General features: G+C 31.2%; 2 protein-coding genes and 2 pseudogenes across 2 annotated transcripts; all 4 read right to left on the bottom strand.

Annotated features, from left to right (window-relative positions):
• Nucleotides 1-5294: 5294 nt before the first annotated feature.
• On the bottom strand, nucleotides 5295-11394 carry LOC129896174 (uncharacterized). Its single transcript, XM_055972012.1, has 9 exons — nucleotides 11329-11394; nucleotides 10113-10463; nucleotides 9273-9368; nucleotides 9045-9162; nucleotides 7241-8672; nucleotides 6763-6928; nucleotides 6523-6687; nucleotides 6284-6436; nucleotides 5295-5612 (listed from the first exon to the last, which is right to left on the bottom strand). The coding sequence occupies exons 1-9, from the start codon at nucleotides 11392-11394 to the stop codon at nucleotides 5415-5417; spliced, it is 2745 nt and encodes a 914-aa protein (XP_055827987.1). The 3' UTR covers nucleotides 5295-5414.
• On the bottom strand, nucleotides 6056-6174 carry LOC129897962 (5S ribosomal RNA; annotated as a pseudogene).
• A 1187-nt stretch (nucleotides 11395-12581) lies between the features above and the next one.
• Nucleotides 12582-13838, bottom strand: LOC129895334 (uncharacterized). The gene is made up of 2 exons (XM_055971042.1): nucleotides 13466-13838; nucleotides 12582-12996 (listed from the first exon to the last, which is right to left on the bottom strand). Exons 1-2 carry the CDS (start codon nucleotides 13808-13810, stop codon nucleotides 12811-12813), a joined length of 531 nt encoding a protein of 176 aa, XP_055827017.1. The 5' UTR covers nucleotides 13811-13838; the 3' UTR covers nucleotides 12582-12810.
• Nucleotides 13839-18502: 4664 nt separating this feature from the next.
• On the bottom strand, nucleotides 18503-20892 carry LOC129894903 (uncharacterized; annotated as a pseudogene).
• Between the last annotated feature and the right edge of the window lie 3630 nt (nucleotides 20893-24522).

Raw genomic sequence — 24522 nt, 5'->3', positions numbered from 1 at the left:
ATGAAGACCCAGTTTTATACAAATTTTGCAAAAAAATAAATAAATTAAAAAATCATGCTTAGTATGAAGAGATTGTTTGAAATGTGTGGGCAGATTATATTAGAGAATAGTTAGTTACTACATTCTATTGTTGAATTATTGGACCAGTAGATCTTTATAAAATTATGTGTATTTAAAAATTTGTGATAATATGTAATCACAAATATTTATATATAAAAGGAATATGTAGATATGTGATTAATTAATGTGGCACCTTACGATATTTCTATACCTTATTTATAAACAATGAAAACTCTCATTTAGTAAGATCGTACAAGAGTTGGAGAGATTTAAATAGTTTTCAGAAATTGTGTGATTTTTACGTTTACGAGAAAACTTACAACAACAACATACCTAGTGGAATCCCACAAGTGGAGTTTGGGGAGGGTAGAATGTACGCCGACCTTACTACTACCTCATGGAGATAGAGAGACTGTTTCCTGAAGACCCTCGGCTCAAAAGTATCAGCCCCAAATAAGAGAGAAAAACCAATATATATATATATATATATATCATAATGGAAAAAATGAAAAGCGATGCAAATTTTATAAGACATGAACAATAACAATAGCAAAATAATGTGATAATCAAAAGGCAATAGCAACACAACTATAATGGCATGTCTAGACCTACGACCAATCCTAAACCGTCACAAGGCAAGACATCATTCTATCCCTACTAGCCTTCTACTCCTACTAACCTTCTACCCTAATCCGCGACTTCCACTCCTTTCTATTTAAGGTTATGTCCTCGGTGAGATGGAGTTGCACCATATCTTGTCTAATCACTTCTCTCCAATACTTTTTCGGTCTACCCCTACTCCTCCGCATAATCCCCAAATTCAACCGCTCACACGTCTGAACGGGTGCGTCGACACCCCTCCTCTGCACATGCCCAAACCATCTCAGTCTCGCTTCTCTCATCTTGTCTGCCACATAGGCCACTCCCACCTTCTCCCGAATAACCTCATTTCTAATTCCATCACTCCTAGTGTGTCCACACATTCATCTTAGTATCCTCATCTCCGTAACATGCACCTTCTGAACATGCGAGTTCTTGACTGGCCAGCACTTCATTCCATATAACAACGCCGATCTAACCACCATTCTGTAGAACTTATCTTTAAGTTTATGAGAAAACTTAACAAATTCAAATTAAATGTCATGTCCAAACAAAATTTTGACTTCAAATTAATGATTTGAATTATATGCCAATTTTTTTTTTGTGATTTGAAACCAAAATTTCAAATTAAAGTTGAAGTTTAATTCATATTTTCATAAGCAAACACTGCAATTTTCAAATTTCAGCTTCAAATTGCACGACTAAACGCCTCCCAAAGGTCAAACAAAACTTCAAATTTGATTATTCCAAATTGCATGGCCAAACGTTTACAAATAAGTAAAAGTAAGTAAAATACATAAATTGAAATAAAGAATATATTTCATATATATTAACCTTGTATATATGTTGTGAATTTTTATAGTTCACAAGTTACAACTTGTTTCCTTTTGAGATAGTAATTACCAATTCGATTACATTTATTTATCAATATGATTGAAATATACACTAATTATGTATTTACCCACGGGGCAGGACATTGACAGGCGTAATAAATACATAGGGGAGCATTTTCACCACAGTAAAATCCTTTCACAGTACAAGTAAAATTATTTTCACAGAAAAAATGTTTGTTGCAAACACACACTCCTGTGGCAAAAGGTTCAAACTTATAATCTTCTTTTGTACACATAAACTCAGTCACTGTAACTGTTGCAATGCAAATACACAACATTTCTTGGTTCCACTTCATATAATACACTTATAGTAATAAGTACACAAAAAGAAGATTAGCACGGATCGAAATGTGGTAGGATGAATAAGATTATTAATCAGAGAATTCGAGTAAAATTCTCGGGACAAAAAAAATCTCGCAGTCTTGTAATTAAAACATATATACACTATTACGAAGTTTGAAATTTTACAGTTGAAATTCTATGACTATATCATAGTAATTCAAATTATATGACATTTACTATTTTTCAACCGAGACTGAAAAGCGATTATTTGTGAATTTTATCTAAAAATCATGATATATAGAGTGCCTTTCCTTTTTGATATGCCTAATGGACGTAAATTCGAATTAGTTGAGTCAATAAATCATGAATACCCAATGATTATAAAAAAATAAAAGAATAAGAAAGATAAAAATGGAGAGGAAAGCTATATTTTGTTTTTATACTTTTTTTATTAGATAAGGAAGGGAATAATAAAGAGGGGAACCGAATCCTACCAACAAGGTGAAGAGAGCGGTAAAATTATGCTAGTTGCATGAATAAAACGACATCTTTTTCATAAAAATGGAGAAATAATTGAAAATTGTTGTGGAGTGGTAATTATGAGAGGTAAAGACGCCGCTATAAGTGTGGATTCAACTGAACTCAATAATTCTGATTCAAACATAATATTTGAGTGTTAGAAAAAAATAACTTGTATCACAATATGTATAATAATTAATCTATTCAGAACCTAGTAAGTAAAAAGAATTGTGGTTCTGAATCCATTAATTTAAGATTTTCCACCTTTGGTAAGTACCTTTTTAATTTTTAACAAGATCAGATTTCAAATTCGAATTCTAGGAACAAAATCATCTTTTATAAAACGTGCTTAATCCCAACCATAAAACTTTTTAGCAAGAATTCAAATTAATTAAATCTCAAAATATATATCAAACATTAGATAGAAAAATCAAAAAATAAAATAAAAATAGATAAATATATTTAGAGAGGGAAAGAGAGTAACCACTTGAGAAAAGCAACAAAAGGAGAAGAGGAACCATCATCTTTGGAGCCATAATTAATCATCTTTGGAGCCATAATTAATCTGTTTTAATTTACAACTTATTCATATACACTAGTGATATAAGTATATAAAAGCAACATTAATTGTGCCTAATTAAGTATAATAATAAATGATGATCCAAAAAAGTCTAAATAAGTTAAACATTCCGTTAAGTAAATTCTAAACAACAAAATGCATACATGTGTGTGTTGTTAAAAAGAAAAAAATGATATTTTTGGCGGAAAATATTTTCCTCGATTAAAATGTAAAATAATTACGATTTGTGCTATGCATCCATTAGAAACGACATAGTGATCAATATTATTCTTCATGTTCGCCATGATTAACATTGGTTTATTGGTATTTTGGAGTCATAAAACATAAATTCATGATTATATGTGTTTTTTGTGTGTATAAGTATATAATGATTTTTCTGAATTTAATTAACGGATTTCGATTAATCTGAAATTTAATTTGATCAGTCCATCAGAAATGGTCTGATGACATATACTCACCATGTTCTCCCTGACTAACATTGCCTTTTTGATGTTTCGACTCATGAAACACGATTTCATAATTGTATGCATCTTTTGTGTGTATTAATACATACTTATTTTCTTGAATTTGATTCACGAACTCTGATTATTAAATATATTATTATATAAATATTAACTTGTAGTCATTTATTGAAACCAACAAAAGAATGTATATCTTATTAGTGATTTATAAATGATAGTTCAAAAAATCAAAGTTAAACATTTTGTAATGTAAAAACTAAAAAGATTAAATGCACACACTATATATCTTATCTTAAATTTAATTTTCTATTGATTGGGATCATATTAATTAGATATTAATAAAAACAGTGTATGTAAGAAATTTTGTGTTAGAATAATATTTCTATGGGACTAGCTCAGCACCACTTTTAATTAAGCATAATGAAAAATAATCCAAAAAGTCAAGTTAATTTTAACAGCTAAGAATTTGAAGAAAAGAAAAGTCAACAGTAATGTCAATAACTAAAACGGAAAATAAAATAAAATTTGACTTTATTTCACAAAGAAAAAAATTATTTTAAAAACATCTGCTTGAAATTTTACTCTATTTCATAAAATATTCAATTAAAAAATGACATGTGTCTATATGAATACGATTTTAAGTAATTTTGGTGACCTTCTAAAGAAAAAAACGTGCAGTTGAAAATATGGTGATAGTTTAGAGCGTACTTATACTTCTCTCTGAACCTTTTGTAAAGTAAATTCATAAATCGCATCTTATCATGATATGATATTGTCTGTTTTGCGCTAAACTCGCATGATTCGTTCAAAAATAGCTCATATAATCGATGGTGGATCGTTGACTTTTACTAAGGTGTTCGAAAATAAAAAATATAGAGAACCTTGAATTTTAAATTCCTTAACTACTAAGTCAATTTCTAATCTTATAGTTAGGAGATTCAAAATCTCTCTCTATATATAGATAAAACAAATTTTAAAATATCTTATATATATCATGTAATTTTTTATCAAAGGAGTTCAAGTGAACCCATCTATATCCTCTAGATCTCCCCTGCATACAACTAGCTATATGTATTATTTCTTTTGTCTCAATTTATGTAATGTAAGTTGATTTGATAAAGAGCTTACGAAATAAATATGTAAAAACTTTGCAACGTTTCAAAATTATCCTTAAAATAAATGAACCTTTAATAGAAGACCACCGGGTGTTCGTCTTTATGCCTAAATGAATTGCTTGATTTTCCCTTATACTGTCACATTTCCTAGTTTTAATCAGCTCAATGTTGCTCGGACCCTTCCAAAATGTCACGGCACCTGTGTCTGATCCTAATAAGTGTGTAGCTTTTAGAGGATCCGACACATAGCAGGTGATATTTTTTTAAGAGTCCGAGCAACATAGGCTTTCAGTTCTTTATTCATAACGTACTTGAATGAAATGAATACTCATGGTATTGTATTTTCATAACCATGTTGATCTATCATTTTCTGGCAAAATGAAACATATACATGAATTGAAGGTATATACACTGTTTCCTGATCCACTTATAGTGTATTTTAACTTGTTGTAGCTGCAGGTTGCCTGCTTTATTCCAAGTTACTAATGGACTTATTATGGACGATTACAGGTAGTTATCTTTTATGTTATACTATCAACGTATAGTTGTAACACGTGTATTCATTTTTATTCGACTAGGAAAAAATAGTCAGTATGCTGCTATAGTTATGCTACAAAATCAGTCACTAAGGTGTGATATATATTGTATGTATCAACAGTGGTAGGGTAAATTAAAGCTAAAGTTTAGCTCAATTTCTGCCCTCAGTCTAACACAAATAACGATATTTCGTCTAGCAATTCTCTCCTGGTATAAGCATGAACATCGTAGCTTATGAAGCATGTACAAGGTGCTTTCCAAGAATAGCATCAACGTGCTGATTGCTCGATTGCAGCCTATATAGTGACTTTCTTTGTTTCCTCTTTTTTTCGTTTGGGGAAAAAAATGGGTACCACCTACTATCCGTCTAATGATGAAGGTCTGTCTCAATCACTTCGGCCAATTCTTTTGTCAACTTTTCTGCTCTCTCATCTTGTCCACCAGCAAAAGTATAGACTCTGAATGCAAATTGGAATGCCTTCCAAAGCTGTGTGGCTGATTCTTTTTTGCGCCCTTCATTTGTTGGTCCTGCTCCTTTTTCCATTGCCATTGCTTCTCTCTTTTCCTGACTCGACATTGCAACATTATTTAAAAAAAATAACCAAATTCGAACCCTCACCAACAAGGTGAATGTTCAGGGAGCTGAGCCAACCAACTGAGTTACTAAGATCCTTGTGGTGGTGGTTAATTTGAATACCATGTAAATAGATTTAAAAAGTGTTGATCTGACTGATACTCTATGCATTTCACATCAATGTAGGTATACGAGTTTTAGAGATGTTCGTGATGATTCTTGAACCATATTCCTAGACAAATCTACTCTTTTTGTTTAAAAAAAGAAGAAGAAGAGGGATGCAACACGAGGAGTTCTCAGGAGATCACCTATTCTAGTACTATTCTCGCCTAAGTACGCATAATTTCTGAATTCTGATGGAATCTAGTGCGTTAGGGCTGGTATGATCACTTCGTGACAAATCTACTCTTTTTGTTAAAAAAAAAGAAAGAAGAGGGATGCAACACGAGGACTTCTCAGGGGATCACCTATTCTAGTACTCCTCTTGACTAAGCATGCTCAATATCAGAGTTCTGATGGGATCTAGTGCATTAGTGCTGGTATGATCACATCATGACAAATCTACTCTATCTAAATACATACATAGAAATATATTTAAAATCATATCATTGTATCAGTTATTCACAAGATTTAGTATTAGAGTGATTTTGATTTATACCAACCTTTAGTGCAAGTTCCATACAGTTTGAGGAAACATCCACCATCAATTCTTTGATACGTACAAGGGCGCCGAAATCAAACTGGATTTTATGTGTTTTTAGTTTCTTGGATTCTTCATCTTTAGTCCTTTCCAGAGTGTCCACATCTCCTTTTATCTATATCAGAGAACTATTTGTTAGAACTGCTAACACGAAATTAAGTTTTCCTGGGAAGTTTTGAGGTTCAGGGACTTAGTTTTTACCTTGTTGAAGTACCTCTCAGCTCTGGCAAGATGTTGGCCGACAGGCGAGGCAGGTTGCCAATTCTGTAAAGTAGAGACTATTGAATCTAGTTTGGAATAGAGGGTTGCTGCCGTCCTCAACGCTTCCAACTTCTTACAAGGAAAATCTTCAAATCTTGCTAGGACCTGTACCAAGAATATCGTTAAGCCAACATCCTGAAATGGTTAATTATGACAGAGAATAAGAAATATCAAATGAACCTGAGATTCGTCTGTTAGTTTCTCAAGGTGAGATTCGACATAATTGTGGAATGTAATGAGCTCAGACATATCTGATGTATGGAAAGAAGCAATGGCCTTCTTCATCTCCTTGATTAGTTTTGCATGATTTTTAACATCCTCTTCAATTTGTTGGAAATATGCTGACCTGTGTGATATAATTCATAATTATTAAATATAAACATCATAGAAAAAAGTTGCCTCATACCAAAAATAATCACTCCTCCGTTTCAATTTGTTTGTCTCACTTTCCTTTTCAACCTGTTTCAAAAGAATACCTCTTTTCCTTTTTAGCAACTCTTTAATTCTAGCTTTCCACGTGACATGTTTAAGAATACAAAATTAAAGAGCATTTTAGTACATTATGAGTCGTGTTTACTTTCTTTTAAACTCTGTGTCAAGTCAAAACAAGACAAACAAATTGAAACGGAGGGAGTATTTGAGATTTCAGGAAGATTACCTCTTTGTCATCTCAGCTAATGCATCAGCCATTCCTGGTTTACCTCCTTTTGAGGCATTAAATTTTCCCTTGCCTCCCTTTTGTTTACCATCTAAACTAGATCCTTCAACTTTCCCCTTAAGAGATCGATAAAGATTTCCCATTTGTGATGATCTTTTCAGTTTAGTGGCTGCTTTCTTCAGCCGTGGATTTTTGGCACCTGAAAAAGTTGGTGGTGGTGGTGGAGGTGTGCCTCCCTTTTTCATTTGCATGGATGGAGGTGGTGCTGGTGCTGCAAATCTTGGTGATGATGGAGTTGCAGCTCTCTTTCCCATTGGCATTGGTGGTGGTGGAGGTGCAGCTACCTTTCCCATTAGCTTCGGTGGAGGGGGTGGTGGCGCTGCTCTATTTGATGCCTTTGGTGGAAGTGGATATGGGGTTACCATACCCCTTAATCCTTTGTGAGGTGAACGTGGAGGTGGAGGTGGAGGTGAATGTACATTTTCTGATTTCCTGGGAGGTGGCGGTGGAGGACAAGGCACGGCTCTATTTTTTGATGTGATTGGAGGTGGTGGAGGTGGAGGTGTTACTGTGTTTCCTGATGTAATATGGGATGGTGGTGACGATGGTGCTGGTTCCTCATTCTCACACGAGGAATATGGTTGAAGTTCTGGCTGAGGTGATGTTGGTACTTGCGATTCTATGATTTTTGGTGATAAATTGTGTGGAGAAGGTGTTACTGATGCCTGTTCTGTTACATTTGATTGCAACCTAGAAATTGAAGATGGAGGTAAAAGCACATCAAATGTAACGCGAGCTGGGACTGCTTGACTGTTTGATTCACCAGTCCAAAATATTCCACCATTTTCCGATGCTTTCTCCAGGCTATTCAGCAGAATCTCCGGTAAGTCCATTATTTCACAATCTTGATTTGCTTCTGTATTTGACCCCTTTTCATCGACGTTGCTTCCTAGATGAACTGCATAACTTGAATCTTGATTTGCATTGGGGATCATGTGGAACGAGAGATGTCTTACCTCAATCGGGTTCTGGTTTCCAACAGCTTGAACCTTGAGTGATAGGAGAAGAGGGGAAGTGATAGAAGCCTTTGCATTCTTCTTTGAGGCATTAGTTATTATCTCAGGGAGGACTGAAGTTGGAGAGCTCGAAAGGGAGGAATTGTTGCTCGAGTAAATCTCCGAAAAATTCTTCTCAAACGCGTCAGGTGAAGGACTTGTTTCTCTCGTTTGATCATCCTCGTCCTCAGACTCGTCCTCATGCTCATGCTCGACCTCATCCTCAGACTCTTCCTCATGCTCATGCTCGACCTCATCCTCAGACTCGTCCTCATGCTCATGCTCGACCTCATCCTCAGACTCGTCCTCATGCTCATGCATCATCTCTGACATCCTTTCACTAGCTAACTTGATAATATCGTCGAGCAATGCCAACACTACATAGGTAATATAAGAAAGTAATTATAAATGCATATCAAAGAGAAAAATACAACAACATACCCAATGTAATCTCATAAGTGAGGTCTTGGGAAGGTAGAGTATACCCAGACCTTACCCCTATATTGAGAGATAGATAGGTTGTTTTCAATAGACCCTCGACTCACAGAAAAACATATCAAAGCAGATAGAAAAAGAAATAACTGAAGTGAATGGCTCAATGATAAAATACTATAAAAAGCATGACAAAGTATTCTGAAAAAGGAACAGTAACTACACCAAAATAGTGTGATAACCAAATTACAAGAGAATACATAGACGATAGTATAACAGAAATTGACAGACAAGAAGCTACAGAGAGATGATCATACCATATTCAAAATCATTTAGTTTACTGTGTGAATTCTCTTTGCATGTAATCATCCACTCATCATTTCCTGTCCACATTTCCCCAATTGATTTCAATATATCACAAAAGCATCTCACTTTCTGAAAAAAAACGGGGGAAAATTTGGTGAGCTCAATAATTTGTGATTTTGCTTAAAAACAACAGTACTTCATATATACTAAAAGTGTTCAATACTTAGGGAGTAAATTACCTCATGTATTGATGTTCCATCTATTTTCGACAACGAAAAATTCGGATTGATTGAAGGAAACAGTTTATGTAGATCTCTCAGAGTTGATATAAGCAGCTGTTGAAAAACATGCCCATAACAGAAAAAAAGTTGGTTAAAGAGACACTTCTTGTTATTCTCTTTGAAAATGGGATTGACATTTAAGTGAGTAAAGTGACGGTATATTGCTCGGATTCTTCAAAAGTATTGACGGGTGCATGTCGGATCCTCTAACAGTAGTGAATTTTTGGAGGATCCGATACAGGTGGCGAAACTAGGAACTTCATGTGTTCAAGATTTAATATAGACAAAATACATAGATGTCTACCTTAACTTGGCTTCAATTGGTAACTAAACACTCCAACTTTGAGAATGTACATCTAGATACCTCAACTCATCCTCACTATGTCTCCAAGACACCCAAGGCTGATGTGACACATAAATTTTGGAGGTGTCTAGATGATCATTTTGTAAGTACGAGTGTTCAACTTACACCGAAGAAACGAGTTGATGTGTCTAAACTCGGTTGTCAAACTTTGAGTGTTCGGTTGTCAGTACTTGAGGCCAAATTCAGATCTCTATCTATATATTATGCCTTTAATATATATGAATAAAAAAGTGATTTTTGACCTATGTACGTAGTATAATTTTTTCCATATACACTATGATTTCTCGATGAAGGATGTTCTACTGACCAACCCTTCACTCCACGTAGCTACGATTGTTGTCTGTGCAACATAATTTTTGGAAAATCCGAGCAACATAACTGAGTGATATAACAAGTATTGAAGACAAACTAATAGAAGAATTCATAGATGTTACCTCATTTGCAGATTCAGAGCCATCACAAGGAGAAAGATCAAGCAAGTGTCTCAATGTGATGATCTTGTTTCTTATACCTGTCATTATTCTGAAGTTGCTAGCCACCCCACATGAATTGTGAAAAGTTGGACTTCTTGTTGCTTTCACCCCATTTGAATTGTGCATCCCGGGACTTTTTGGTGTTTTCACCACATTTGAATTGTGCAATCTGGGACTTTTTGGTGGTTTCACTCCACAGGAATTGTGCGATTTTGAACCTTTGTTTGCTTTTGATCTTCTTGGTACCAACATAGAAGGTAATTTCTTTATTACTCTAGTATGTAATCGCCTAGTTTTACGTGTGTCTTCTTCCTGAAAAAAATGATATTGTTAGTAATGGTATCCATTGATATGTCAAAATTCAAGGTGGGCCTAGTTAAGGGAAGTTCAGTGCACAAAGCTCTTGCTATGCGCCAAGGAAGAGCCTGACCACATTGGGTCTATTGTACGTATTTTTTGAAAGGTTTGTCATTCATCAATTTATATGCTAAGGGAAGCTTGATGCACAAACCTTTTGCTATGCGCGAGGAAGACTCTGACCATGTTGGGTTTATTGTACTTATTTTATTTTGTAATGTATTGTCATTCATCAATTTATATGTTAAGGAAAGTTTGGTGCACGAAGTTCCCATTATGCACGAAAAAAATACTTGACCACATTGGGTTTCCTGTATTCAGTTTTATGTTACGTTTCTATAAGAGGCTATTTTTTCCAGTTTGAACATCTGACCTCTTTGTTACATGGCAACAACTCTTCCCGTTGCGCCTGATAATGTTCTCTCACCTCATGCTCAAAGTTAACTTTCCCGACCATATTGGGTCTATTATACCCAGATTCACCGTATATAATTCTATAAGAGGCTATTTTTTCTGATTTGAACACGTGACCTTTTCGTCATACAACGACAACTCTTACCGTTCCGCCAAGACTCTTTTAACAAAAAAATGTTTCCCTTATCAAAATTGGTTTATACAAAAGGATTTCCAGAGAGGCCCCCAATAGAATGGAAAGAAACATTAATTAACACATTGATATTTGCATGAACAATATTTTGGCATAATGAAAAATGCAACATTATGCCTTTTTCTTCGTATACAAATACAAAAATCTTTACATATTCAAAATATATTTTTATTAATATTAGATATTATATGAAAAAATATAGGAAAAAAGTACCTTTAACAAAGAAGGCTTCCTGCGGAAAATGAAAGGAACAACACCACAGAATACCCCGCTCACCATTTTCAACGATTAATAACAATTTATTTCTTTTTTTTTATCGGAAAAAAGGCTTTTCGAAGAGAAATTAGGAAGAAGAAGTTAACGTTAAAAGTTTTTCAAATTCCTATGACCAAAATTTATGTTTTGGTAATAGAAATTTTAATTAAAGATGTTTGGGAAATTGATGAAAAAAGAGAATTTTTGCCTTTAGGTTTTTGAGGGAAATTTGGCTACTCCAAAATCGTCGTCATGAGGACAAAAAAACTTTTTTTCTTTCTCTCCTTCGTTTCCAAAAAAGAGAGAAAAGAAAGAAAGAAAAAAAGGTTGAGTAATTATTTGGAAAAAAAAATTCTTGGTTGTTTTTTTTGGAGGCAAAAACAACCATTAATTTTTTCCGGGGTTAAGTGATTTTTATGTAATTAATAAATTAATTAAATGGATTTTTAATAATAATAATAATAATAATAATAATAATAATAATAATAGTAATAATAATAATGTTGTTATTTAAGGTTTGTCTTGGATGTATCTCTTGCATGGATGGAATTACAATGGTTATAGTCAGATTCAGGTTTTAAATCTGATTGTAATTAATATTTAAGGTTTATTTATTTAGTTGCTGGTTAAGAAGTAAAATTTGCAAGTATTAAAATTAACATGACTAGTATTACTATGTTTGATAGTATTTTTCTTTAAGATTTGTCTTGGATGGATCTTTTGTATGGACAGAATTACAATGGTTAGAATCGGAATCAGATTTTAAATTCGAGGAGTGTAATTTGTAGCTGTTATTTGGTTGTTGATTAAGAAATAAATTATTCATGTATTAAATATAAACATAATTAGGAGTAACATGTTTGATAGCATTTTAGTTGCTACGTATAAAATTCAGCAAATCAAATATAATTTTGATTTTATCAATTTAATTACAATACTGCATAACTAAAATATGTACTATAAGGCATGAATCAATTTGTATATTATTTTATATAGGATAAAGGATGAACCTAATACATAAATAATTAAACACTCGGCACAACTAATTCATCATTATTGATACATGCATAACTCTAATTAACTAGCAACTAAACGACGAGGAAACGTATTTAGTAATTAAATGGATTTGGTGGCAAACTAAAAATCAATACATTTTAAATTCTCACTTCACCTTCTATTGATATTACTAACAAGAAATTTGAACATGTATATGATACAAAAGCTGCAATTGCAAGTTGAATTTGTAGTTGTCACGAGAATATTACAAATACATCTGATTTCTCTATTATAATCAATAATATTTCATTATTCAAATTTCCTTAGAGTCGATTTCAATACTATATTATATTATATTATATGTCCTTTATAACAACAATTTTGCTATAACAATCAAAATGTTTCCGAACAAATACGATGTTCTAGAGAAATTTGATTAGAAGTCTATTTTGCCCTTGGGAGAATCCTATCCTTGAAGGCCTCCACAGTCAATCCTTTCTCCAAATAAACAATATTTGAGGGGTCAAAAGGTCCTTTTATTCTGTCTATGCATTTGATCACTGCCCTTGATGGAAGCACACTTTTTGATGGATCTGGACTAGTCCTGTAACTCAAGCACGATGAAAACCCCTAAAAGTAATAAATAGCACAATTAATCAAATATCTATGGACTAATAGCAACAAAATATTAATCATATATGGTGAAGATATCTCTACAACAATCGTCATTAAAATAATATAGAGAGATTAACGTGATAAAAAAGAAAGTAATATTAAATTGAAAATAAAGGATAAATAATGATAGTTTGGTTAAATTGTGTTTTTAGTTAAAACTTTCTTAATGACTGTGAAAAAAACATGACAAGTAAAATGCGAGACCTCAGGTTAAGGGTGAAACAATCTCACCACTGCATCACAACCCATGTTGGTATGTTGGATCTCCACTTATATGATAAAATATCATTTTTAATATAATTTTGGAACATTGCTAAATGCTAAGTCTTATCATATTTTTTAAACTTCGCGTCCAATCAAACTACATCACATAAATTGAAACAGAGAAATTTTTTTAGCCATTGAAGTCAAAAATTAAAATTACCTTGAAAATTAGAACTTCAACTTCTTCTTCATCTACAAGAGCTTTCACAAGAAGAGCTTCATTTCTCACAGATTGACTATAAAACTCTAGCATTGCTAATTCCAAATTATTATCATCTTCATCTTCATCTTCGTCATCGTATGTAGCACGTCTCCTTGCACAAAAAAGTACAAGAGATCGTCTAACGGTCGATTTATGACGGATAATAAAGGAGGAGGATTGCGGAAGGCTAACAACAGTTTGAATTGAGTTGTAATTATGACTGGGAAAATAGTATGGTAAAAGATAAGGTAAGCATTGTGAATGGCATTGGAATAATATTCTATGCTTCAACATGTTAGCCATAGGATAATATACAAAAGGATGAGGTCCAAATTGGAGGAGCTCATTATAAACCACTTAAAATATTACTCATTTGCACTTTGTTTCCTATTTTATGTTAGGTTTTTAATTTTTATTTTTTGGAATGAATAATTTTTTTAATGAGACATAAATTTGTATTTTTACATCATATATAATATTTTATAAGTTATGTATCGTATTCTAAACTGGGGCATAAATTCAATTTTTAGAGGAAATTAAAGATCAGTGAAAGACAAGTCGTATAATTAATTTTTCTTTAAAAGAGTGAGTTGCACAAATTATTACATTTAGTGTCATCGTTTAAGTTTTGACCTTGAAAATAATTTTTTTGCTAGAATTGAGAGTCAAATCTTGACAAGTCACTACAAATTTTTATTTGATTTTAGGCAAAACTTGCCTTGATAGTTAATTATGGTGATACTCATTATTTCAATCAATTGTGAATATATTTTTGTTGGTCCGTTTAAAAAAGAATTACTCTAATTAAAATTTTAAAAAATAAATAAATTTACATTTTCTATTTTATTTTTAATGAGAAATTTTTATTGCCACACACATGTTATGTCATATTTAAGATCACAATCCATAAATTTCAAGAAAATAATAATTATTTTCTTAAACTTTACGAAGGTTAAATATATATGTTCACATAGATTAAAACGAACACGGTATTAGATAGTGACGTACCCATAAAAACGGAGGGGTAGAAAGGGGTTACACATTTTACCAGAAAATCACACACTATCTATAGTAGATATTAATTTTTTTAAAATGATAAATCTGTCTCCGCCACTGTATACTCATCGTCTTGTATTAAAAGGTCCACAATTGTAGATAGCTATGTTGATTGGGGGAAGGTTACTACTTACTAATACAAATATTAATGGCTATTTTCACAACTCAAATCCGTAATTTATTTCAATTACATGAATGCTATTCTGAATTTTGTCTCATTATTTTGTCCATTATATTGATTAGTGGAAAAATTACTTGATTGAGTGATTTTTAAAAATTAATTACCGATTTTAGCGATATTTTTTATTTATTACCATTTATAACAATATATAGCAATACTATGATAAATCTACACTTGTATTAAAAGTGAATTATGCATACAATATAAATGTATTATAAGTGTTTTAAAATATATATTATGTTTGTGTAGTAAGAAACTAACATAATGTATTATAAATTTATTAAAATATGTGATAAATGTATTATCTATCTATAAAACTTGTATTATATATGTTTTATAAATAGTTCTCTGCAATATGTATTAAAATTGTATTATAAATGTATTATAAGTGTTCACTGAAAAAAATATTTATTTCTATAAATGATAAATATTTTCTTAATATTGTATATTTATGTAAGTTTCCCTTGATTAGTGATACTGAAATAGAAGGCCCATATATCAAAGCCAAAACAATAGCAAGCCCATATATCAAAGCTGAAACTAGCCCAAGAAAAAAAAAGGAAAAAATATCCATTTACACATGTTATATTACCATATTTACTAATACTCTTTATCAGTTGAAAAAATATTAAAAATTCATCTTTTTTTAACTCTCTCACTCTTTCACTGATACATCATTTTTACCTTATATCAATTATTCTAAATTCACTCTTATTCTTCAGCCTCGTCGTCGACAGATTTTTTTTTCCAATTTCAGTCTATCTATTACTCAATTTCAAGCTTCTAAATAAGGTATATTCAAGTTTTTCCTTAACTGGTATCTCACTTCATTCTCACCTCCTTCGATTTCCTCTGTTTTCTTCTGTAATTTTTTTTTAGTCATATTGTTCACTGATACACATGAAATCCGCTCCATCTTCTAGTGTTGGTCTCACTCAGTTGAATAAAAATCAAGAAATTCTTGTTTTACCGAATGAGGTTAGATCCAAATATCGTAACGATCCATCAGTGATGGATAAGCTACGTGAGAAATTGAAATCGAAATTTCAAGTTCAACATGCACCCAAAGAAGCCGACAAGAAGATTGAAGGGGTTACAACACACCCTAATCTCTCAAAGGTATGAGTTCATATTAGATGTGTTTTTTTCTAAATGTTATTTTTTCTGAAGATTTACTGCTTTTGATACATATAATTTTATGTATCAAATTCGTATGTATCGACCTTTAATGCTTCTGATACATTGTATTTTTGTATCAAATTCTCATGTATCAGAATTTACTGTTTCTGATACATCTTGTTTATGTATCAGATTTTCATATATCAAGCTTTAATAGTTCTAATACATCGTGTTTCTATTATTATTATTTTAAATGTCATTGTTCTAAAGATTTACTACTTCTGATACATCTATTTTATGTATCAGATTCTTATGTATCAAGTTTTAATACTATATCGTGTTTTTGTATCGAATTCTCATGTATCAAGCTTTATTGGTCCTGATATATCTTATTTATGTATCAGATTCTCATGTATCAAGCTATAATACTTCTGATACATCTTGTTTATGTATCAAGATTAAGTTGTATTTAATCAGTTTCCATGTCAATGCAGGGAATGAAGTACGTCATCAAGAAGATCCTTTCACACTCCCTGAGATTCGGCACTGCATATATAACTAATTTTATTGATGATTTCAAATCATCAATAGGTGATGAAGCTGTATAATTATTTTGACAAACCATATTTGGTCACTATCTAGATATGCCACAATGCAATTTTCAAGAACAAATCATCAAATACCTCTTACTTCTTGAGGTAGAGCAAACAAACAAAGAGGAATTGCGCATTCGTCACATGTAGCGTAATATACTCATATTCACAATCAAGAAATTTGCTATTATTACTGGTTTGCGATGTATCGATAATATCAATGATTTTTGGTACCCAAATGCACCAACAAGTAGATTGTTGTCTAGATATTTACCTGGTGTAAAAAATAGGGTAAACAAAGGATGTTTCGTTCAGCGTTTTCTGGTTGGAGGATGGAAAACAAATGAAGACGCTGTTCAGATAGTCATTCTCTATTTCATCCACACTTTTGTTTTTTCTCCACTAGGTGATTCACCTATTTCTGTTGATGATTTTAAGATGGTAGAGGATGGTAGGTATGAGCAATATCCATGGGATAAAATAACATTTTTCAAATTGATAAAAGTAATTAGGCAGGAGTTTTCAAATGCCAAATAAATGTATCATTTGGGAGGCATGACATACGCTTTGAATGCATGGATATACGAATGTGCATCTCAGGTGCCTTCTGAAATTGCTGTTAGAGTGGGCCATCAAATTCCTAGAATTCTTAATTGGTGTGTTGTTGCCTTCAAGCCAAAATTTGAAACCTTCATGTCTACCATCTTCAATGAGGTATATTTTATGAAATCATTTTCATAATTATAGCAAATGAATATACCATCTGGTGCTTATTAAATGTACTTAAAGATTATTCATTTATGCACTGACTCATTATGCATAACATTTAAGATACATTATATAGTCTTGCCTTTGATACAATAGTATTTGTTCTAATACATGTGATTCCTGTCAGTAATATTTTTGCAGTATCCATGCTCCAATATTGTGCCATCTCAAGATGAAATTGAATCAGTTGTCATTTCTGCAGTGAACATCATTATGAAGCTGCTACATCAGCTGCCAAGGTTAAATTTCCAGAACCTCAAGAAGTCCTCAGATTTGAGGACTTTTCAACAAAATCATCCATATAATTATTAAGAAGATACTGTCATGTTGCTGATACATCTTCTCCACCTTCTCTTAAAAAAAAGACTACCCCTGGTAAAAAAACCCATTCAAGTAGAAAAAACTAATATGCATAAGGATGTCATACCACCAAATCCATCAGAAAAGCCTGTTTCTACTTCTACAGATCCAGCGGCAAAGTCAGGGGTAGGCGGTGAATCTTTCGGTCATTCGGAGCAAATTATTCATATGCAATTCAAAGCATTAAAGAAGTCCATAAAGAAGTCTCTAAAGAAATACGTAAGTTATTACTATAAGATTTAAGAAACATATACTTTTAATAAGTTGATACATTATGTTTTTTCATATTATTGTATTAAGATTGACCGAAAGTTCAAGCGATTAGAGAATAAAATTGATTCAAATAACACTGATATTTTGAAAGCCATGGACAATATAGTGCACCACATGACTGGCACATCATTTCCAATTAAAAAAGTTGATTTTGTTCAACCATTCCATGTGGTGGAAGAACAACAAGCACCTACTCTATTGGAGGAGCACAATGATCCAAATAAATCTGATTCCCTTCCAGCAAATGACCAATCTCATGTCCAGAAAGATATTAAGGTAGATACATCACGTAATTATTAATATTTATATTTTGATATACTTTTAAACTACTGGATACATTTCATTTTCATCTATCAGATATTCAATTGTCATTGTATTTATCATTCTCATAAGTATATGCTATTATATTTGCAGGAAGCAGAATCATCCAACAGGATACAAGAGGTGGATGATGTATCTGAGCATAACACTGTATCAGATGAACCAGAACAATTTGAACAACATATTTCTATTGATACATTAAAAGTAATGTATCAGAACACAACATGGATATTTGCTAAACCTGTGATGATATATAGTTATTGATACATTCCATGCTCATATATCATAAGTAAATCCAACACGATGCAACAGGTGGATGATGTATCAGAACACAACATATGTATCAAGTGTGCTAGCTGATACAAATGTCCCTTTATAAGGTCCATCAAGATGAGCACCGTCAACAACAACTACAGGTCGACAAAACTGAAACCCCCTCATCAATGACCTTAACGCTATGAATAGATACATGAACTCATCAGTTGGTGACTTGTGCATACTTATGTACGAATTTGGATATACGGTTTTTAGCATATGTATGTATATAGGCAGCTAGCTGTCTATATCCATCAGCAGGTTTCCCTCTTAATATCTCCAAAGCATGTTCTTTTGCACGCCATGCTTGTTGATAAGTAATATCAATTTCATACGCTGCTGTAATATCCTCTTGTATATCATTGGGGTGTGAATTCTTTTATGATTAACCAATTTAGGTGCCGTGAATGCACTTAAAAAAGCCTTTGTAGCATGAACTTTGTTGAAAATCCTATCTCTTAATGCACATGAATATTCACTATTAAAATATCTCACTTTGAATATATCAGATTTTTTCCAACAAGATGCTTTCATTCTCCAACAACAGTCATCTGAATAGCATATTAACACATAACTGCATATTTTTAGAAAAGAAAAGTAAACATGTATCAGATATATAATATGTATCATGAATATAAACAACAAAATTAACTTTACAAAATCAACAGTATATCTGAGAAAAGTATTAAACTGAGTTATATACATAATATTATGATATATCATGACTGGTAAAATAAAAAAAATATTAACATGTAGCAGATACACAAAGATTCTTATGTATATGATACATTTTGACAACAAGTTTTTTAACTGTTGTACTTGATATATAATACTTAGTATATATCAGTATGTATCATGAATATAAACAACAAAATTAACTTTACAAAATCAACAGTATATCTGGAAAAAGTATTGAACTGAGTTATATACATAATGTTATGATGTATCATAACAGGTAAAATTAAAAAATATTAATCTGTATCAGATACACAGAGATTCTTATGTATATGATACATTTTGACAACAATTTTTTTAACTGTTGTACTTGATATATAATACTTAGTATGTATTAGTATGTATCATGAATATAAACAACAAAATTAACTTTATAAAATCAACAGTATATCTGGAAAAAGTATTGAACTGAGTTATATACATAATGTTATGATGTATCATAACAGGTAAAATAAAAAAATATTAACCTGTATTAGATACACTGAGATTCTTATGTATCTGATACATTCTGACAACAATTTTTTTAACTGTTGTACTTGATATATAATACTTAGTATGTATTAGTATGTATCATGAATATTAACCAACAAAATTAACTTTACAAAATCAACAGTATATCTGAAAAAAGTATTGAACTGACTTATACATAATGTTATGATGTATCATTAAAGGTAAAATAAAAAAATATTAACCTGTATCAGATACACAAAAAATCTTATGTATCTGATACATTCTGAGAGCAAGTTTTCTAACTGTTGTACTTGATACATAATACTTAGTATGTATCAGTATGTATCATGAATATTAACCAACAAAATTAACTTTACAAAATCAACAGTATATCTAGGAAAAGTATTGAACTGACTTATATATATAATGTTATGATGTATCATGACAGGTAAAATAAAAAAATATTAACCTGTATCAGATACATAGAGAATCTTATGTATCTGATACATTCTGAAAGCAATTTTTCTAACTATTGTGCTTGATACATAATACTAAGTATGTATCATGAATATTAACCAACAAAATTAACTCTACAAAATCAAATTTTCAAATTCAGCAAATGCACATACCTTTTACTGTCAGATCTTTTTAACTTTGAAATTGAATCCATTATCAATTTTGTATTTGGCCATTAGATCAACTAGTGTTGCTTTGTCCTTATACAATTGATTCTCCTTCACTTCCGCACCATTTGTATCAGTTATGTAGTTCGTCACATTAAATTCTGGTATATAACAAGCTGCAACATTACCAGATTTCACTAAACCAAAAATTTGTGACTCATTCGTGTTTGGTTCGGCACAAACAATTGCTCCAGATGTAGCGTCAAATGTTTGTAACTCACGTCTCTTTCTATCTGATGTTGTTATGCATAGGGGATACTTTACGAATCCCGGCTCGTTCTTTTTCAACTCTATGTAAAGATTAACACCCATATCATTATGAATAATCATTGGCGATGCATTACCTTGAACTATGTATCGGATTTCAATATTTTTCACTGATTCATCTATGGTCAATTCAGCAGCGATTGTTGTTTTTAGAATCGAGTACGATACATTTTCGCCCACTACGATTCCATCACTTTTGTATCGTTCATAACTCACCTTGGATTGCCAAACTCCAGAATGTCTCAGTAGTATCGCGATATTCATCTTGATTCAAAGTTCGCACTTATGCTCTATTTTTGAGTTGTCCTTCATCTTCAGAACTGTTTCTTTTTTAAAAGGATTCTTTGCCTTAATTAGCACGGTAATTGATTGAAACAACCAGTCATAACTTAAATTACATTACTACCCATAAATAATTCAACAACATTAATTATTCTACACCTAAAACCTGATGTATCAGCATTATAAGTAATTTATCAGAAATTTGAAAAAAGAAGAAGGGAAATCAGGTAATTTAAGATAAATGAGGGATACATTGTAATTGGGCCTTTTCATTATGGGATTTAGGTAAAGTTTACCAAAAAAAAATCCCAATAGAAGAATATACAAGTTGGGGTGGGCATTCGGATAGTTCCGATTGAATGTGAAATTTTTGAGTTAAACATTCAATTTTCTGATTTAAAAATCCAAAATTCAATTCCAATTTAAATAAGTTTGGATTGGATCGGTTTTAAATTAATAAGCTTTGGTTATTTTGAATTTTGGATTTTGGTTATATAAGTCCGAGTTTCTTCTTCTTAGAAAAATGGATATCCTAATGAAGTATCCATGTCAATTGCCTTAATATTTTCTCATTCACACCACAATAGTCATCCAAATGAAATATTTATTCAAAAAATGAAATTGTTATCAAGGAAATTCCAAATCTAAACAAAGTAAAATTATGTCAGATAGATTTTAATATGAATTTCTTAAAAATTAAATCTAAAATTCAATTCGTAATCTGAATATCCAAATAAAAAATTCATAAAACTCGAATTGTGGTTTAAGTTTTGAATTTTCCCAAAGTATGCTTAGCTCTATCTACAACACAGGAAAATTGCTAGCAAGAGATTACTTCCGCCTCATTTGCTTGCACTTAATGAATGTCTTCATCTTAATCATTTAGATCTTAGTTATTAAGTTTGTTTGCTTTCAAGGTCTGAATTTTAATTATTAAGTGCGTTTGTTTTTCTTATTTTACAATCACTTAATAGGTCTGAATAGATTTGAATAAATAAAATCTATAACAAAGTCTTAATATCATTAAGATGTGTATTTAAAAATTTCTACAAATATGAAAGTTCACTATCACTCCATCTACTTTCACCCACCACACACAACCACCATCAATCACCACCACCTACTATCCATGACTACCATCCTCTACCCAACCACAATTATCACCAATCACATCACCTATTATCCACAACCACCATACTCAACCCAACCACAACTACCGTCAATCACAAAAATTAACTGTCATCACCATTAGCCACCAATAACAAGCATCACCACCAACCATTATTACATTCACTAATCACTATCGATAATTACCAATATTAGTCATTATTATATATCGCTAATCGCCATCATCATTCACCACTATCATTAGTTATGAGTATCATTTCACTATTAATATAATATTATAGATCAATTCAGTATTTTGTTTGAATTTTATATTTCTTATTTTGTAAATAAAGACAATTTTTATACATTCAAATGTTTAGAAAACAAACAGTCTTAACTATTTAATATTCAAATCTTAATGTAACATCTTAATATACATATGTGTATTCAGATTCAGACCTCTAAATCTTAATACACATCTTAATATTCAGATGTGCATCTAGATTCAAACGTCTTAATCTTAATGCACATCTTACTATTCATATGTAAATTCAGATTCAAACATCTTAATCTTAATGAAAATAAATGAGGCCTTATATTCCTTCGTCTCAATATATGTGGTGCCTTTCAAATTTCATGAATTAAACGAGTTTTTTACCATAATTATATCATATGCCTTGTAATTGTTTTGAATTTTCATTTATTATAATTTATAGTACTTTTTATATAGTTTTTAAATATATAAATATAAATCATGATTAAAATTTAAATGTACCACTCTCAAAATCTGAATGATCCAATATAAAATGAGACCGGTGGAGTATTTGAAAACTAAAAAGTGTGAACTATCTATCTACTTACTGAACTTAAACATCAAACAATGATACATAAAATGAGATCCAGCTTGTATACAATATTTATATACATCTAGTAATCAAACAGTATAAGATTACTAAAAAACTCAATAATATAAATATTTGTTACTATTAAATATTTAATAGAATATGTATTATATTCCACCCTTATTTATGAACAATAAAGCCAATATTTGACTAATTTAAGATAGGGATGCATGTAATTCAAGATAAATGTTTTTTTCATTTAGGTTAAAATTTAATACATTTTATTAGTGTCTTTAAATGAAGAAACAAATTTTGACCAGCAAACATGAAATTGATTGATGGAACTTAAAAGTTTGAAAAGGATTGACTTGACTAAAGAGAGTTATATGAAGATTTTGTGATCTTGAAATATTATGCACTTATACTTACCTTTCTTATTTTGACTTATTGTATCATAACTTTTTTAAATTGACAAAAACTCTATGATATTCCAATTATAAGCATGGGAGGAGGTAGTGTATTATTTATGGTTTGAACTAATATATAGGTATTAATATTTAATTATGATCCTAATAGCTAAGATGAGTTATATCGATTTGGTGGCAATTCAGGACCCATAAATCTTAAAATTTGGCTCTAGCTTCGTTTCAAAGCACCTATCATTTCATAACAAACATATCTCGATAAAAGTACCCATATAATTAATAAAAAACATAGAGAACTAACTCTTAGTATTTTTTACGCTATCTAAGATTTAGACAGTCAAATAAGAGGTCGCTCTACAAAATATGTCAGACAATCGTCAATGACCAGTTATTGTAGCTACTCTTCAATCAGTCTACCTTATTAAGCTAGGGTTAAGGAGGTGGAATAGGAGATTGCTTTGATAAAGCGTGACAATTGCCATGAACAGTAACTCTAATCACGATTCAATCAATTTATTTTCGAAATGCTTCACTTTTAAAAAGTAAAATAGGACAATCACTATGAAACGAGAGGAATAGTCAAATATTTGAAACCATTTGAATAATAAGTTCGAGGCAAAGTTGTATTTAGCCACTGTTGTGCAACACGAGGCTGCCGTATCTACTATATATAATATAAAGTTGTTCTTTGACTGATAATAATTGATTAGGATATATAAAATTAAAGTATAGTTATTTATTAACTATTCTCTTTGTCTTGTTGTCATTTTCAAAAATAATTTCTCAAATTATTTATTGTTTCAGAAGTACAAAACAAAATTAATTATTTTCCTATTTTATCATTAATAGATGACAAATACCTTAATAGAGTAAATACTTAATGAAGATCATAATTATATTTTGAAATATAAATGACAGTAAAAAAAATTTAATATTATTTTAATTAATATTTTTTTCAAAAGCGTGGTAAATAAAAATACGATAAATAATTTGAGTCAAATTATCTTGTATTAATACATAATTGCCAACCTAATGTGTTGTGTAACAAGAATTATTAGTATAAATTTGTCTATAGGTTGCTCATTTCAGCCTCTAAAATTGACAATCGAGGACATAATACTAAAGACAACTTTACTTTTGAAAAATATTTTCTATTTACTATCAACAACGATTGTGATAAAGATGAATAGAATCATTCTGATAAGAAATGCTTTCCTCGATTTTTAATCACCTTATAT

The sequence above is a fragment of the Solanum dulcamara genome, chromosome 7 (genome assembly GCF_947179165.1).
Source record: "Solanum dulcamara chromosome 7, daSolDulc1.2, whole genome shotgun sequence".
NCBI classification, from domain to species: Eukaryota; Viridiplantae; Streptophyta; class Magnoliopsida; order Solanales; family Solanaceae; genus Solanum; species Solanum dulcamara.
Note: the sequence above shows the minus strand (reverse complement) of the source record. Positions and strands in the feature narration are given on the sequence as shown.

Bases quoted from the DNA above. Each gene is read 5' to 3' on its own strand.
- LOC129896174 (XM_055972012.1), bottom strand. From the start codon at position 11,394: ATGGTGAGCGGGGTATTCTGTGGTGTTGTTCCTTTCATTTTCCGCAGG. The intron at 6,688-6,762 runs GTTCATTTGATA...TTCTTGGTACAG, and splicing joins AACTAACAGACGAATCTCAG to GTCCTAGCAAGATTTGAAGA. The intron at 5,613-6,283 runs GTTGGTATAAAT...ATGTCGAGTCAG, and splicing joins GTATGGAACTTGCACTAAAG to GAAAAGAGAGAAGCAATGGC.
- LOC129895334 (XM_055971042.1), bottom strand. From the start codon at position 13,810: ATGGCTAACATGTTGAAGCATAGAATATTATTCCAATGCCATTCACAA. The intron at 12,997-13,465 runs GTAATTTTAATT...TATTACTTTTAG, and splicing joins TTGAAGTTCTAATTTTCAAG to GGGTTTTCATCGTGCTTGAG.